The sequence below is a fragment of the Physella acuta genome, unplaced genomic scaffold, assembly GCF_028476545.2.
Source record: "Physella acuta isolate Inbredline_101_S28 unplaced genomic scaffold, ASM2847654v3 ptg000438l, whole genome shotgun sequence".
In the NCBI taxonomy this organism is placed as follows: domain Eukaryota; kingdom Metazoa; phylum Mollusca; class Gastropoda; family Physidae; genus Physella; species Physella acuta.
Window position 1 is genome coordinate 112,194 of NW_026731957.1, and position 17,422 is coordinate 129,615.

General features: G+C 31.9%; 1 protein-coding gene across 1 annotated transcript; it reads right to left on the reverse strand.

Annotated features, from left to right (window-relative positions):
- Nucleotides 1-79: 79 nt before the first annotated feature.
- LOC131942992 (uncharacterized) lies at nucleotides 80-16,905 on the reverse strand. The gene is made up of 23 exons (XM_059302997.1): nucleotides 16,856-16,905; nucleotides 16,378-16,540; nucleotides 16,046-16,171; nucleotides 14,795-14,871; nucleotides 13,121-13,321; nucleotides 12,574-12,751; nucleotides 11,445-11,582; nucleotides 10,659-10,834; nucleotides 9,965-10,097; nucleotides 9,321-9,551; nucleotides 8,637-8,834; nucleotides 7,724-7,876; nucleotides 7,380-7,575; nucleotides 6,521-6,718; nucleotides 5,735-5,949; nucleotides 5,295-5,443; nucleotides 4,910-5,033; nucleotides 4,171-4,239; nucleotides 3,332-3,447; nucleotides 2,706-2,791; nucleotides 1,965-2,085; nucleotides 442-562; nucleotides 80-238 (listed from the first exon to the last, which is right to left on the reverse strand). The coding sequence occupies exons 1-23, from the start codon at nucleotides 16,903-16,905 to the stop codon at nucleotides 80-82; spliced, it is 3,378 nt and encodes a 1,125-aa protein (XP_059158980.1).
- Nucleotides 16,906-17,422: the final 517 nt, after the last annotated feature.

Here is a 17,422-nt window from a genome sequence, read left to right on the forward strand (position 1 = left end):
AATGCAATCCAAAAAATTAATGTTAACTAAAATAAATTTGTAAAAAATATATATAGCCTATGGACAGGTTCCTAGGCCTCTAGATGATCGGTGGACAAACAAAATGGCTTTTTACCTCCTCATCTCCAGTCATCTGCCAGGGTTCTTTTTCAAGCAGCCTCACAGCCTCACCCACTGAATGGAAGCCAACAACTGCATGGAAGTTGCCAAATTTGCGCAGCTTTGATGTGGTGTATACCTTGAATTACAAAGTAAAAAAAAAATTACAGTTAAATCAATTCTTTAGATGAACCACGTCTATTAAAAGTTAAATATTTAAAAAAAAAATGTATAAAACAAAACATTAATTGATAGTTTTTAGTATTGGAAATATTTAATTTTTTTAATATATTTAATTTATTGTAGCTGCTCGGTCAATGACAGTTATTTTAGTTATTTTACCACTTGTCCGTTCTTGTAAAATGTCACAGTCTGTTCCTCAAAGTTGAGTTCACATTTCATGATGTCCCCTTTGGTACACGTTGAAGCATGTGCACTGGCCCAGCCAGCACCAGCAAATATTCTGCCCAGATTTTTAAAATTAAAACATTGAGAAGCCATTTTCTTTTTATAAAATGTAAATACATAAAAAAAATGTGAATAATATTTATGTGGCATACTTTTTCAATATAACATGTTAAAATGAAAAAATGATGAAAAAAAAATTGTAGAATACTAAGTTGTTTTACATGGCTTTTATATAATTTAGGGGATATGCTCTGTTTTTTACAAGACGATTGTAAGCTTTGGGTGTTTCCGGGATGATGGAAATTAAGATTATCAAATACATGAGAAATCCAACTTTCCAATGATGCCAAATACAATATGATGACGGATATAAAACTTTTCATAGAGAGCGTGTAAGATTGGGAAAAATTGATTATTTTTACTTTCTCGTATATACGTAGTATAGAGAAAGTATTGTAATCGTGCAAAAAAAAAAATCGAGATTTTTACAAATCTCGACGTTTTACACCTCACTGATACGGAAAAACATAATTTTGCAATCTTGTCCGTATGTCTGTGTGTGTGTGTGTCTGTCTGTGTGTGTGTCTGTCCGTGTGTAAACACGATAACTTGAGTACCGTTACAGCTAGGTTGATGAAATTTCATATATAAGTATTATATTAAAATCGTAGATCCGTATCAACTTTTGAGCGATTTCCGACAACCGGAAGTGGTACTTTTTCTACTTTGAATTTTTCAAAAGCCTATAACTTGAGTACTATTTCAGATAGATAAATGAAATTTCACATGAAAGTAAAAGATCTAATTTTCTACCTTCTGTTAAATTTTGAGTAATTTCCGTTGACTGGAAGTAGTAATTTACGCTACTTCCGATTTCTCAAAAAACTAATGTAAATTTTTAAAGTACTAATACTATTGCGCACCATTATACACACCTTTATTAGGCGTTCGCTTGGTGCGCAATTGTTTTTTACTGAGATTCTATTCTATTTTTAAAAGTTTCAGTATTTAAAATGGATTAAAAATCATAACTATATCCCCAGTTACCATCCCCTGTTGTTTTATATAAGAATATTCGAGAAAGTTTAGGGGAGATCACTACCAGTTTATTTAATTAATAGGTCATAAAAATAGTAGTTTAAACACATTCAATTTTTTTTCTCATTAAAGTTATTATTTTCTTAATACAAAAAATGGACATAGTATCCAAAAGTGCAAGAAACCCATCATGACGAAAAACAAGAAATTTAGTGATTTTTTACGGCGCATATCCCCTTAAATAATAATAAAACAAATTAATAAAAATAATAAATATAATATTTTACTCTAATGTTGAATCACATAATCTCTTAAATGAACATGTTGAGGTCACATAAACAGATGAAATAGACTGTCAGGTTTGAAAGAGTATTTTACAGACACAAACATGTACTAGGCAACACGCCTTAACCCCTTACCCTCCATCGTCTGCATGATAACCAAGAGAACCAGAATCCCACCCAGGTTGTCTGTCTGGGGCGTATCTCTTATGGCACAAGCCAATGGCAATGTAGCAGTGTTTGCCAGGGTTAACAATCTCTGTTGATATTTCATTATTTATTTATTGTTTACATCTCCAATTGTCTAGTTAAAATATAGTCTTCTGATACAGCACTGCAGAGAGACCAACAGACACATTTTAAAAGGGATGAGGGGGTCAGTGTGTGGTAAAGGTCATAGTTGCTAAATCAAAAAGTCAAAAGTTCGAATCCCTAGGCAAATGAGGCTTGATAACTGGAGACAGAAATTCATTCAAGAGAAAACTCCAAAATCAAACAACAGCTGCCTGTAGTGTGATCTTGGAAGGGCAAAGGCTATCGTAGCAAATCCAAAAATAAAAGCAGGCTGAAATTGAAGTCAAGGACCAATATGGTGATTTGCAGGTTGAAACATAATATTTAATTGTATTGGAGGAAATACCATCTATCATTAGAAGTAAGAACAAAGGAGAAGAAAAAACAAGGGATGAAACAGTTAAAGTTCTAGAGATTTAAGTATTTTCTTACCAGCTCGACTCAGTATGATCAATTAGATATCTCAATCAAATTTTGTAGAATATTACTGAATATTGTTTTATCATTTACTATCTAAACACAAAATGATTAATACATTTATTTTCCTAACAGTTTAATGTTTAACAGTACAAAATAATTGCTTACCAAAAGAAAATGAATTGCATTCAGGAGTGAGAGCTGAGGCACTTATGAACTGGCCAACAGGGACAGCAGGTGAACTGCTGGTGTAGCTGTGAAGTTGAATTGAACTTGCTGGTTAATTAAAAACTTTCAAAATTATTTGAAACAAAATTGTTTTAAAAATATTGAGATTTAACTAAAAATAGTTCAAATTGAATGTTTTACCTATAACTAGAATATTGTAATTAAAAACATGATATTCAATTTCTATTACGTTTATTAAACATTAAGTCAAAAAAAAAATATAAATATTTTCATTACGTTCAATTTATTATAAATAAGAGCAAACTACTGTTGATTGCTTTAGAATTACCAAAGTCATTTTCTTGTCTTGAAATTATTATTATTGTATTAGAATAAACATTAAAAATCACAGGAATAACAGTAATATAATAACCTTTGATATTGCTATAACATAAATCTATGAATAGATCAAATGTAAAGTTGTTTTTGGTACAAATATTAAAATTTAGTAATGTAAAATATAAATCACAAAACAACAAATAAACATTAACAAAAAAATAAAACACATAAGCCCCAACTACAGTAAAAATGTAAGCCCTTTTCTCAACAGAACGGTAAAACCTTACGCCACAATTCCAGTATCATGCCACACAGTAGACTCCCTGCATATACAGGTGAAGTAGTGTGGGACAATTTCATCCTGAGACTCCTCTTCTTCCAGGACCAATTTCTTAGGATCTCGCTGTAACAGAGTAAAAGTTATATGTATGTTCATAACCTTTCTTAAGTACAACTTAAGACAACTTACTAGTACAATTCTAATTTTTCACAGACTCATATTGTTTAAGTGACATGTACAAAAACTTCTAAAACTAATTTAATCTAACTATAAGATCTAATAAAAAGTTTTAATTTAAATGAAAAATTGAAATAGTTCACAAACTGTAGCTGAAAACATCATAGTAATATTTTTATTCTTTTAGGCAGTTGATTTATATGTGGAAATTAATAGTCTTGACTCAGTTATGTATCTAATTTTTTTTTCTGCTTTAAAAAACACATACATAAACCAGCCAACTATTATTCGCTATTTATAAAAAGTTTATTCGTTTTTTTGCAAACTTTGTTAAGTAAAAATTTAAATTGAAAAACATAAATAATTAAAACATAATTGTATTAAAAAAAACTGTATGGATAAAAGTAATAAAATGGCTTGAGAAAGTGAAAAAAATGAAAATTGTCTTTGACCAACAAAACTCAACACTGTTTTACCAAGTGCATCTATGGAAATCTATAAAATGTACAATCATACACTTTTATTTATTTACAAAAAAAAGTGTTTTAACATATTTTAATAATGAAAGACCTAATTGATATAAAGACTTAACTAATTTAACTATTTTACATGAATTCAATACATACAGTTATGGTGATATATAAATTGCAAAATGAAAACTGAACTTACTTTGATAGGTTCCAGTTTTATTGTGACAGTGTCACCTTGATCAAAAGTCATCAGTTTTGAATCATCAGACTGAAAATTCATACAAATTATTTTTATAGTTTTAACATGCAGTCATGTTTAGTTACAAATGCTGATAAATACAATCAATCATTAAACTGTCAAGTAAACATAAATGCCGAACTGTACACTAATTGAACAATTACAATTTATGAGTAAATAGTGTTTTACTAATTACTAATGATATTTATCTGTAAACTGCAACAGTAAAATTAAACCCAAAAGATTTGGCTTAATAAAAAGATATATTTTAAGTTTATAGGTTCCTCGTAAAGGTACTTATATTCAACATATAAACTTTTCAAGGTTGAAAATAAAGTAGATAGTGTTATTTTTCTTTTGTGTTCTCAATGGGATGTTAACTTGTTATGCGCCTTTTAGGCAGTGAGCTCCAATTTTAGCATGCTTCTGTTTCTATATTTGCTCCCATAGCCCTAGCCCATCAAAGAACAAATGACAAGGCAGCAGCTGTTTTATTTTGGAGTTTTCTTTCCTCGATGGGTAGCCGTACCCAGCTATTGAGCCTCATCTGCCCGGGTTTTGAACTCAGAACATTTCGGCTTAGCAACCATATACTTTACGAACCCGATCACGCAGACTCCCTATAATTTTTATTTTTTTAAATTTAATTTTCTAACCATAATGAACTTTTCCCTTTTATTATTTGATAATTGATACTCACGTTTTGGGACCACTTATTCATGTCGGCCTCAAGACTTTTCTGGTCAGGAAACTCAACAGCCTCAAATGGGAACATCTTGGTCAAAACACCCACATGATCTGATGACGACCCATGGCCTGTACTCCTACACATGAGCATTGTGATCAACTTGTTAGTATCAGAATAGTAAAAATACTTACACAAGAGACCTATACCATATTAATAAAAATATTTATTTTTCGAAAATTATAGTAAAAAATAGTAATCAGTATTATGGACTTGGTATACATGCAAGTGACAATGGTAGAGTATAATAATAAATTTATTTCTTTAAGGAAATATCAAGATGTGAAAGTTTAAATCTTTTAGTTTAGTTCAGAGATCCTATGATAATATAACAACATACACTTTTAAGCAAATAGGTGTCTGGTTTGCACCAAGGTTAGTTATGTCCACTTCATCATATGTTGTTGCTTGGATGGGTATGTAAGGGCTGCTCCTCATTTTACCATAGCTGGCTACCTCTAAATTTGGACGTAGATAGGAGCGGATGGTCTGCAAATGTACAATATGTTTTCATTTTTAAAAAATATTAACTTAATTTCGTTTTAAATTAAAATACAGGGATTAAATAATGAATACAATTTTTGTTTTAAATAAACTACTTTTTTTTAAAACAATTATATTTTATTAAGTTTTGTTTTTTAAAATAGATTTTAAAATGTCAAAAAGCTATTTACAATTTATAAGTTCATTGATCATTTGTATTCCAGTTAAATATAGAAAATAAAACTATAGTATAAAATCTTTTGATTGTGTAAATTAACTAATCAAATTATAACTAACCCACAAAAGTTCAGCACAATTTTGACAGATACCACAATCAGCACAACCAGTTACATTGGTGTCACAGCCACACTGATGCTGGTACTCTCCCCCTACACCATTATATTCACAGTAACGTCCCTTTTCACAACACTTCCCACACAGTGTGCACAAGGTCTGCCTGTAGTCATCATCTGATAGGTCCCAGTGGTGGATGCAGCCAATGGAGTTATTAACTAGAGATAAACATTTACATCAGGTCTTTAGATTATAGGTGTAGATATATTTTTGTACATTTTACATTTAAAACAACACAATAACTATAATTTAGAATTTTAGATTTATTTGCAAAAATGATACATTTAAAAAAAACAATTTTTTAAATCTTCAAAAATTTTTTTTAATTTACAGGCTGTATTTTAAAACATATTCATATTTATTATTTAAGTATTGGAAATGATACTCAATGTTTTTTTTAAATGTCTTACAATTTGTAGTCAATAACCGTTTGTAATTTTTATATGTGAAATTGTTTAAAATTTAAATAAGTTTAATTGACAAATTCATTGCTCATAGTAAATTTTTATCATAAAAATGTTTTCATTTGCTATTTGTGGTTTAATGAAACTGATACACAAAGTTAAATTTTTGAAAATTAAAAAATTGCTTTATAAAGATTTAAAAATTATTCAGCTAAAATAATAGTCAATAAATATTACATTCACTGCAACTACTAAGAATGAATTTTCATTTCAATTAACAATACAAAAAAACTATACTATTTATAAAAGCAAAACCACTACATACCCATGTTGTACGGTATCTTCTCATTGTGTAAAGCTTTAATTCTCAACCTCATTATAAGGAGATCAATGGTGTCAGTAAACAGGCTGTAGATGTTGAAGGCATACTCCTGTACGTGGAACAGTGTGTCGTAGTTGATACGGTCTGATTCTCTGGATGATGGCGGCATGAAGCAGCGCGTCTCAACCCTCAGTCCCTGCTCTGTTGCAAGAATATCACAATACACTGAGCTCTAAAAGATTATGATATATTTGCAGTAAAAATGTTTTAATTTATACTGTAGCAACAATGTTCCCAACTGTATGGCATGGTCATATGGGATGCTAGAGCTTATTACTGCTGAATGGAAAGTTTCTAGTTCAGATCCTGGGCATAAGTCGCTGCTTGTCCCTAAGTCTACACAGTTCTGATTGGTGCCTGATTTACATTAGGGAAATAAAACAGCTGGACCACACCATTCCCAAGTGTGGTGGAATCACTGAAATGAATGACCTCAACTTTATCAGCATGTGTGTTTGGCAGGAATAGGATAAAAAGAAAAGCAATATTTCCAGGAACAAATCATATACCCAATACTTTTCACAGTACAAGCATTATTTCTACATCATCTACAAGGAGGCTGGGTATAGTGCTGACCACTCTATCCCTGCACATGTAGAGGTCACAGAAATAGTTGAACTCTACTTCACTTGCCCCATGGACTGTCAGGTTCAAAATGGGAACTTTACTTTTTGACTATAATTACTTCATACTATGGCTAAAAGAAAGATAAAGAAACTTTAATTTATCATGAATGTACTTGAAAAACAAGAAATTAACTCTTACAAAGAAGAAGTTACAAAAGATTAAATATATTTCCTACCTCCTTGAACAAAGATGACAGTCTGAGCAGCTCCACTTTGGAAAACAGACCAGTCTTGTCCAATGACCAGAGGCTTTGAGAAAGCTAAGCACCTTGCAACAATCATAGAGAGCATGTTTGCAGGGGAGCTGTGCAAGAACTGGTACTCTCGTTCTATCAGAACAATGTTGTTTTTTGTTGATTGGATGAAGTCAAACTGAAAAAACCAACTCATTTTTTGTAGAGAAAAACAACGATGTTTTTATCAAAAAAAAAAAAAAAGGGTAATGTCTTTCAGCTTAGAAGAAAAACATGTTTACAAGAAGATTAAATGTTATCTTTAAATAAACCATCCAATGTTTTACCAGTTGAACAGGAAGTGATCCAATGGATTTGGTTGTACAGTAGCAAAACATAGGGCTGTTAGCAAGGTTAGTTTTGCTTCCATTTCCATTATCACGGAAACGTGGAACCTCAATGACTCCCATAAAGACCAGAACATGACTTAAAATATCTTTCTGAAATAAAAATAAAAAATATGACTTAAAATATCTTTCTGAAATAAAAAATATGACTTAAAATATCTTTCTGAAATAAAAATCAGAACATGACTTAAAATATCTTTCTGAAATAAAAATCAGCATATGATTTTAAATATCTTTCTGAAATGAAAATCAGCACTTGACATAAATATCTTTTTGGAATATGAATAGCCTAGTAGCTTGAAATATCCTAGCACATTTAGCCTATAAATTCCCTCATGACTTATAATCTTTCTTCTTCTTCTTCTTCGTTCTTAATTATTAGTGTTGAAGGGGATTGAGAATTATCTGTCAGTGCGTTTGAACTCGAGACTTTGTTCAAATTTATCAACCATGAGCTTTTTGCCGACTCGACCACGCCTCCAACACAATTAAGCGTTACGTGTCAACTGGTTATGCGCCATTGAAGCCATTGACTCCGATTTCAGCCTGCTTTTCTTTTTGGATTTGCTTCCATAGCCTTTGTCCAACCAAGAACAAACTACAAGGCAGCAGTTGTTTAATTTTGGAGTTGTCTCTCCTAGAAGAGTGGCTGTCCCCAGCTAACGAGCCTCATCTGCCCAGGGGTTCGAACTCTAGACTTTTCGGTTTAGCAACCATGAGCTTTACCGACTCGACCACGCCGACCACATGACTTATAATGACTCTACAACAATAATTAAAGTTAGAATAAAGCAAATAAAATACATTTTATATTTCGGTTTAACATTTAACAAATGCAGATGATAATACATACTTTGGCTTGTGAAAATGTTTCTACTTCAGGTACTATCTCAGAGATACTGTGCCAGATATGTGTCTCCTCTCCTATACAAGTTGCTGTTGAGCCTGACAGTTTATCTGGCAGGATCATTGATGAATTGACCAGATTTTTGGCAAACTGTATGTCTATGGCCACTGTGGTTCTTTTCATTGGCACCCAAAATAATCGACCCTAAATAAGTGATTTGTATTTAATAAAAATGATAAGAAACATACATTGTAAATGAGATTCTTTAGAATAATAAAGGTCCCATAGAGTCTACAAACTGGACATAAATAAATAATGCAAATTATTTTTAAAAACCTGTTTATTTCTAAAAATTATGTGTGGCTGAAATCTTAAAATGTAATTTGTCTCATGGCAACATATAGCTTTCAGTAAAGATGTGCTTACGTTGCTTTATATTTACAATGTCAAAATTTTGAATGCCGTAAAATCAACATTATATGGTCTTAAAATTCTTATGGTGTATATATATATATATATATATATATATATATATATATATATATATATACATATATATATATATATATATACATATATATATATATATATACATATATATATATATATATATATAGGTTTATATAAATATTAATATATATATGAACATTAAAAGTTTGAACACGTTGTATTACCTAGACAATAAGTTACCTTAGTTTGCAGGTAGCGAACAGCAGCCTCATAGACTCGACCATTTGGTCCCAGCGTGTCTGACACCAGGTTGTACAGTTGGTCAGCTGCCATCAGCTTCTCTTTGGCCAGAGTGTCGGAGATCTTCTTCAGGCCGGTAGCAATGGTGTCATGGAGATCGTAATATTTCCTGTGATAGCTGAGGTCAGTCTCGCAAACCTCCACAATATGGTCACAGAGTGCTTGATGGTCCTGAGATATTTTTACAAACGTAACAGTTTTTTAAAAATTGATAAAAGAAATTTGATTAAAACATTTTAATAGTTTTTCTGTATTTATAAACATAATGGTGTGGTCAGGTAGTAGAGCACATGAGTTCGGATCCTTAGCTTGTGTACACAGCTCTCCCAACTCTGATGGATACATTACAAAAGTTTGCAAAAGTAAATGCTTCTTTGCCTAGAACTGACAAAATTATAATATTATATGCCAAGGTTACAGAAACAGATTAACTCTACTTCATCTGCTCTATGAACTGCCAGGTTTGAATGAGTAACTTAAGTATATAACTAAATGGTTTTCATTATAAAACTATGCCTGATAACATTCATTTTTACAGTGTAGATATACATTTTAAAATTTTGAACAAGAACAGGCTAAATGACCTTGTCAGATGAAAGATCAACAGCCATAAATTTGAGTCTTGATTTATTGCCCATAAAGCGTTCAAGACACTCTTTCTGCCAAGCCAGTTGTCCATAGAGCTGCTGCCCTTGCAGGTCCATCAGTTTGGGGTTGCTGCAAAGGAAGTGGTAGATTTGATTACAATTTCTAATACTATTTAGCTAAAGTTTAAGAAAAAAGAATGACAGTGGTATTTTCTAGATTTAATGGCTTATGCATTGAGGAGTTTTAAAATTTAAATATGTTATTTTCCACAGTCAAATTTAAGTATATTGTAACCTTTTTAAAGAAAGTAAATAAAAATATTTTTCCTCAAAGCGGTTTCAAATATTCTAAAATGAATTTTAATAATGTCTAAACTTTAGAAATTAATGTATCTTTAGCTTCATATTAACAATGCAAGCACATAATATGTAACAGCTGTTGATAAAACCATGCACTACAGCGTGAATTAAGCTAATACCAAGTAGCAGCTGTTTATAAAATCATACGCCAACATGTGTATCAAGCACATATTATGTAACAGCCGTTGAAACAAATCATACCCCAACACAAGTATCAAGTGCATATTATGTAACAGCTGTTGATAAAAATTATGCACCACCACAAGTATCAAGCACATATCATGTAACAGCTGTTGTAAACAATCATACACCACCACGTGTATCTACCCACCTCTCCATCATCTGCATGTGCTGCTCTATGAGGGATAGAGCAGGGAACTCCAGAGCTCCACCAAGAGCCTCCTGCAGTAGCTGTAGCTTTCCTTTCACCTGGGCGCCATCTGTCTCAATGCCAACAATGGTAAACTTGCAGCCTTCAACAAAATCATCTTGAACTTTTTGTGTTTCCTGGTTTAAATAAGTGAATGCTGTTTCACTAATTCATTCTTACACTCCAAGATTGGTTAGTGTAAAAATTTTTTTTTTAAATATTGAGTTTGGGGATTTAATATAATTATATCCTATTATTTCTATTTGGAATAATTAATTAGATTGAAGTGGTTTTTATTTTTTAAAAATGGACACCCTATAAAACTTAAGTGCAATTTTGCTTCTTGTAATGAAAACCTGGTCTACTGCCAAGCAGTTACAGATACACTCAGCCAGGGCTAACCAGCCAATCAGAATAGCAGTGATCAGATAATTTTCCAAAAAAAATTACTTCATATTTGTTCCTGACAATTTGACATTTAAAAATGTTCACTGTATTTCATTAATTTATTACAAAAAAGATTTTAAAATATGAATGATTTTAAATTTTCCCCAAAAAAAAAAAAAACTAAAAAAATTCATATATTTGGTCCTGTCAATTTTATATTTAACCATTTTCCCTATTTTTAATTTGTTTATTACAAACAGATTTTAAAATTTGAATGATTTTATTTTTTAGACTGTGACTTGATTTCATGCTGAAATGTTACTGTAGCAACACATTTAACAAACGACAGTTGACCTTTACCTTGCTATCTTTCACCACCAGGTCCCCAGTCTCAGAGCCGTGGTAGTAGTTACGTAACATCACCTTATCCCCCTCATAGTGGAGATTGACAGCAGGGTAAATCCCATCTGACAGGTACTCAAATTCAAATTCATGGACCTGATTATGCAACAGGTAGATATATAAATTGATAAGCGTGAGTTAAAAGAAATTTAAATTGATCAGAGAGAGGTGTCTGTAATTAAATATATGTGTATTGTCTGTTATTGAGTCTCATGTTCCAGGTTTTAACATCTTCAGTGTTAAAATAATCAAGGTTGTTTGAGATACTAATATATAATTTCTTAAGGTGTTAAAAAAGGTTATAGTTGGATGGGAGTACTAAGATATAATTTCTTAAGGGGTTAAAAAAGTTATAGTTGGATGGAACTAAAACAGTTTCTAATGGGAAGGTGTTGCCTAGAAGTAGGGTGCTAGTCTTCTAACCAAAAAGTCTTGAGTTTGAAACCGGGTTCAAGTCAGTAGTATGTCCTATTGAACTCATGATACCGTTTTTTTTTGGCTAAAATCTTATATCTCTGTGCTTTGGCAGACAGATAAATTGGTGTGAGACACCTTACCTCCCATCTAGGGTCCGTATATAAATATGTGATATTAAAAAAGTACATAACTAGTAATGTTCGACTCATGGGAAGTTCCTGTCATGGCTACGTTCTGCTTATCATTTGCAATTTATAATGAAAAGACGATTTTAAAATTCTGATAATCTGCTTTCTACTTATGTCCTCACCTAAAAATGTCTGAAAGAGGGGTCTACATGCTGGGAGGACTAGTATACTAAGTCAAATTATTGGTGGTAATCTTTATTTTTTTATTGAAAGTTTGATGTGTGTGTATTTTGCTAAGAGTTAAAGGGTTGTGTTAAAATAGTATTAGTCGGATGGAAATACTAATACAGTTCCTTAAGTGTTAAAATAGTCATACTTAAGTGGGACTACTAATACACTATTTAAGGTGTTTATAATAGCCATATTTGGGTAGGACTACTGATACACAAATGAAGTGTTAAAATAGTCATACATGGTAGTGGCTATTAGTAGGCTACATAATTTCTCAGTAACTCTGTGCTTTTAATATTGCAACAACCTACTTTAACACCATTTTTCTTGAAGTAAAACTTGAGCGTCTGCTGATTTTTTAAAGTTCCATCTTCCCTGAATTTGGCAGTCGTCTCATCCAGCCAACAGCCAACAACATCGCCATTTCCAAAGGTCGTAGGGTCACTGGTGAGTTTACTTGGTTTTCCAGAAGAAGAGTTGTTGTACAGCCTATAGAAGCATATTTCAGATGTCAAACTGTCCTTATACTATGAGAGTTAGTTGCATTTGCATTCAAAACAAACAAATAATGTAGTGATATTATCTGTATTTGCTATAAGTTGTACTGTATTCATTGGTTGTTTATCTAAAATATACACAATAAGAATTCAGGAGGGGCAGAAATAAAAAAAAATAAAAGATTAAAAAAATGATTTTGGTAACATTGTTCTAAAACACCATGATCAGATATAATAACCATATTCCCAAATACTGGCCTTATTCTTGTTTACATGATTTTAACTGTCTTTATGGCTAGTAGTTTAATGTATGGTGTCATAGCGTTCACATATGGGTCACGATTAAACTTAGCTAACTTACTGTCCATTATCTGCATGGTACCCAACAGAGCCTTGATGCCATCCCACCATGTTGTTGACTAGGTAGAATCTCTCAGCAAAGCCAATGGCTGCATGCTGCTGACTGCCCAGATTTAGCACCTCAATCTCAAAATGTGTCAAATGCTTGCTGAATGGGGTTTTGGACATGTACAGGCCAAACCAGTTGCGCTCATCAAATTTTCTGTTGGTTGAAGGGTTACCAAAATAAAAAATAGCACATTCAAATTAAAAAATATTTATTAAACAGCAATGGAGTATTATTTTTTTTCTTTTTAACATCTATATATATAATTCTCTTCTTCGAGCCGTTAGAAAACAAGCTGCAAACGCTCTCCCTACCTCCCCACCCCTACATGGTTTTAGTGAGCTGTGTTCACTCTAAATGTTTACAAGCAGAGCCAACGATTTTAAACGTAGGGGGGGGGAGGAGGGGGGGAGGGAAGGAAGGGGGGGGGGATTATGGTCCTTAACGAGCTACTTATAGTGTTTTAAAGAAATATTTTCAGTGTCAGCGTTGGTACTGTCGAATTCACAAATTATGAATTATTGAAAATTAGAAACAACTAAATAGCGGCGTATGTTATGCCGCGGGCCGGCTCGTATCTGTATAATTATTGCAAAAACAAGCTGTATTTTATAAATAAAACAGCAATGAAACAGAAAGCACACATTTTATCCATATCAATCCATCCCTGTAGCTCTACAGCCCATGGAAGACTTTGGTTTGCTTGACCACTATTTTCCATTTGCTATCTACTTGTTCTATGTCTGGACACCAACATGACATATGTCATTCTTAATGTCATCAAGCCATCTCAGCTTAGGCCTGTCTTTTGGTATTTTTCCTATGTTTTTGTTTTGTATTTCCTTCACCCCTCTAGTGTTCTGCATTCATTTCAGATGACCTAACCATCTTAGTCTTTCTTTTTTTATTTTATCTCTGCCACTATTGTAGGGTACATGCATATGTCCTACATCTGTTGGTAGGTTCTCATCATAAGCTGGTTTACATATGTTGGTAGGTTCAAATCTCTACCATTCTCGTCATAAGCTGGTTTACATATGTTGGTAGGTTCAAATCTCTACCATTCTCGTCATAAGCTGGTTTACATATGTTGGTAGGTTCAAATCTCTACCATTCTCATCATAAGCTGGTTAACATATGTTGGTAGGTTCAAATCTCTAACCATTCTCATCATAAGCTGGTTTACATATGTTGGTAGGTTCAAATCTCTACCATTCTCGTCATAAGCTGGTTTACATATGTTGGTAGGTTCAAATCTCTACCATTCTCATCATAAGCTGGTTAACATATGTTGGTAGGTTCAAATCTCTAACCATTCTCATCATAAGCTGGTTTACATATTAACTGAAGGGTTATCCTCTCCCGTGAGTTTAATAATAATGATTTCTATTGTTTTTTTTATGTGTCCAGTTTCACTGGATAACTTAAAACTGGTCAAATTATTATTTTATAAATTATTTATTTTGTATTATACATTTTTATACAATAAATTATCAAATTAAAAATTTTTAAAAACAAATAAACAAAAGTTATTATTCATAGTAAGTAATTTGACATTTATAAAATGGATTACAAAATTAAATTTCAAACAAATTGGTGAAAAGTAAGAGTAAAGTAATGCAGGCCAACCTGTATGAGAGCTTTCCGTCATCCATGATTTTCATGAAATTAGCACGCCCCATTGTCAGCATGTCCATTCTAGGGGGCTGAAAATCAAAGGTATAATTTTCTATAGCATGTCATGACATATCATTATTGGGAAATGTAGCATTCTTTTCATCATTATAGTCCAATACAAATATTTTCCAAATGAAGCTTATTTAGTATTAATAAACTTTACATAAATTTTCAATGTTTTTAATAACAAAGTTTTATCTTAGTTTATACATTAGACTAGTTTTTTAATTCTTTAAGCCCGTAATTATTTTCACGTTTTACAGGAATTATTTTTTTTCACTCCTTTTTTTCAGTACCCCTGTGGCTAAATGACCTATATCTTTTTACCCGTTCATTTAAACCCCACACATTATTGATAAAAATGAATCGTAATTGAATGCCCTACACACTGATATAAAATTTAAGTAATTATTTATTTATTGAAGAAAGATAATTACTTAGTTTTAAAGAAGAAAAAATAAAGAATTGATTTTTTTCGGGCTAAAATTACGCTTCTGTCGGGAAAATTAATAATAGGCATTCATTTTCATGAGTTCTTATTCACAGAAAACGAAAGTACGTTCATTTTTTTACAAAAATCATGGATCGGATTAGTCTTAGTACAAATACTTTAATTTTGGTTAGTTTTATAATGCGACGACGTAAACGTTTAGAAGCTGCCGCTGAACGGCATTCCGCAGTGTTTAAAAAATGCCTTTTTTCAAGTTGTTTTACAAAAAAATTTCTATAAAATACAAAATCAACCTAATGAGAAAACTACAAGAAGTAAATACAACAAAAAATGGCCCCTCTAGTGTTATCATGACCTAGATTTACGATTAAAAACTTGGGTTCTGAAAAACAACAAATTAAATCTATAAAATTTTATCGAACGCTGGGAGCGTCGTTACGGTGTGGCAGGCCGGCGGATTGACTGCTGGGAGCGTCATTATGGTCTTAAAGAGTTAAAAGCAGCTTATATATATATATATATATATATATATATATATATATATATATATATATATATATATATATATATATATATATATATATACATATAAATATATTTATATATATATACACACACACGCGTATATATGTACATATATTTTCAATGTTTTACATTTACTTTCTAAATTATAGTAATCTTAATACAAGCAGCTCATAAAATATAAAGATTTGCTATTCGCAACAAGAAAAAATGTAACAAAAGAAACTCACAGGTAAAACATATGGCTGACGAAAGTTCATGATTTGTAGTTTTGTACCTTTTACTCTCATTCCAACCATAAACACAAAACGAATTCCTTTCTTTACATTGGTCATTCTTGTTTTGACATTGGAGATCTGCCAAAAACAACATTGTCTACATTAAAGCAGTTTTTAAATAATTCTGTTTTTTGCTCAAAATATAACTAAATGGAACTAAAGTTAAATAAGTACCATAGAAATACCACTTTACAGTTGAATATGTTTGAATACAAATAATCAAAGGAATAGCAGTTAACAGCTGAGCACAGTTAACTGACAATTGTCAAAGAAATGGCACTAACCAGCTGACCATTCAGCGAGAAGATAGCCTCAACCTCTTCACCCGATTGGATACTGTTTGATTCCCCAGGGATGTTGACCACCACGGTTATCTCATCGCCATTCTGCCATTGTCGTATCACACCGGTGGATGGGTTGGTTCCCGAACCACTTTGAATGTACAACCTGTATGATAAAAAAATAAATGTTAAAAGAGTAAAAAGTAAAGTACCCGTTCAAACCCAATGGTCCGTTAAGCAGGTGAAGTAGAGTTCAGCTGTTGAAGTGACTCTGGCATTTAAACTGAGTGTCATCAAATAAATGTAGCCAGAGACAAATTTAAAAAGAAACCAGTCTATATTTTTGTCCATCTGCCAATCTGACCTTTACCATATAGTTCTGTATGCATATAATTCACATGCGTTTATTGGAAAGAGATAAAAATAATCAATGTTTTTATAAACATAAGATAGATTGTTAAAAAACAAAGTAAAAATTTGCCAGAATCCAAGGAAAAGTGAAAAGAGCTTTCTGTGGTGGCACAACCACATGTGTTCTGGGTACTGAACGGAAAAAATGATGATGGTGTCTTAATGTGGTATTCAAAGATGATGATGATGTCTTAATGTGGTAATCAAAGATGTCTTAATGTGGTAATGAAAGATGATGATGCTGTCTTAATGTGGTATTCAAAGATGATGATGATGTCTTGATGGGGTAATCGAAGATGATGATGATATTTTAATGTGGTAATCAACGATGATGATGATGACTTAATGTAATCAAAGATGGTGATGATGGTGTCTTAATGTGGTAATTAAAGATGATGTTTTTAGTGTGTTAATAAAAAATGATGATGTTTTAATGTTTTAATCAAAGATGATGATTTCTTAGTGTGTTAATCGAAGATGATGATGTTTTAATGTGGTAATCAAAGATGTTGATGATGTGGTAATCAAAGAAATAGTGTGACAAAAGGGTGACCAACCTTCCCTCTATGGGGTAAAGGCAGTTTATTTTGTATGCGAAGTGTTCTCAAAGTTAATAACAAGGGTATTTTACAAAATG

What these genes read in the sequence shown, in the direction of transcription:
- LOC131942992 (XM_059302997.1), bottom strand. Translation starts at nt 16,905, where the DNA reads ATGTGGTTGTGCCACCACAGAAAGCTCTTTTCACTTTTCCTTGGATTC. An exon ending in GAAGATACCGTACAACATGG is followed by an intron (nt 5,950 to 6,520) that starts GTATGTAGTGGT and finishes GTTTATCTCTAG; the next exon opens with TTAATAACTCCATTGGCTGC. An exon ending in TAAAACTGGAACCTATCAAA is followed by an intron (nt 3,448 to 4,170) that starts GTAAGTTCAGTT and finishes ACTCTGTTACAG; the next exon opens with CGAGATCCTAAGAAATTGGT.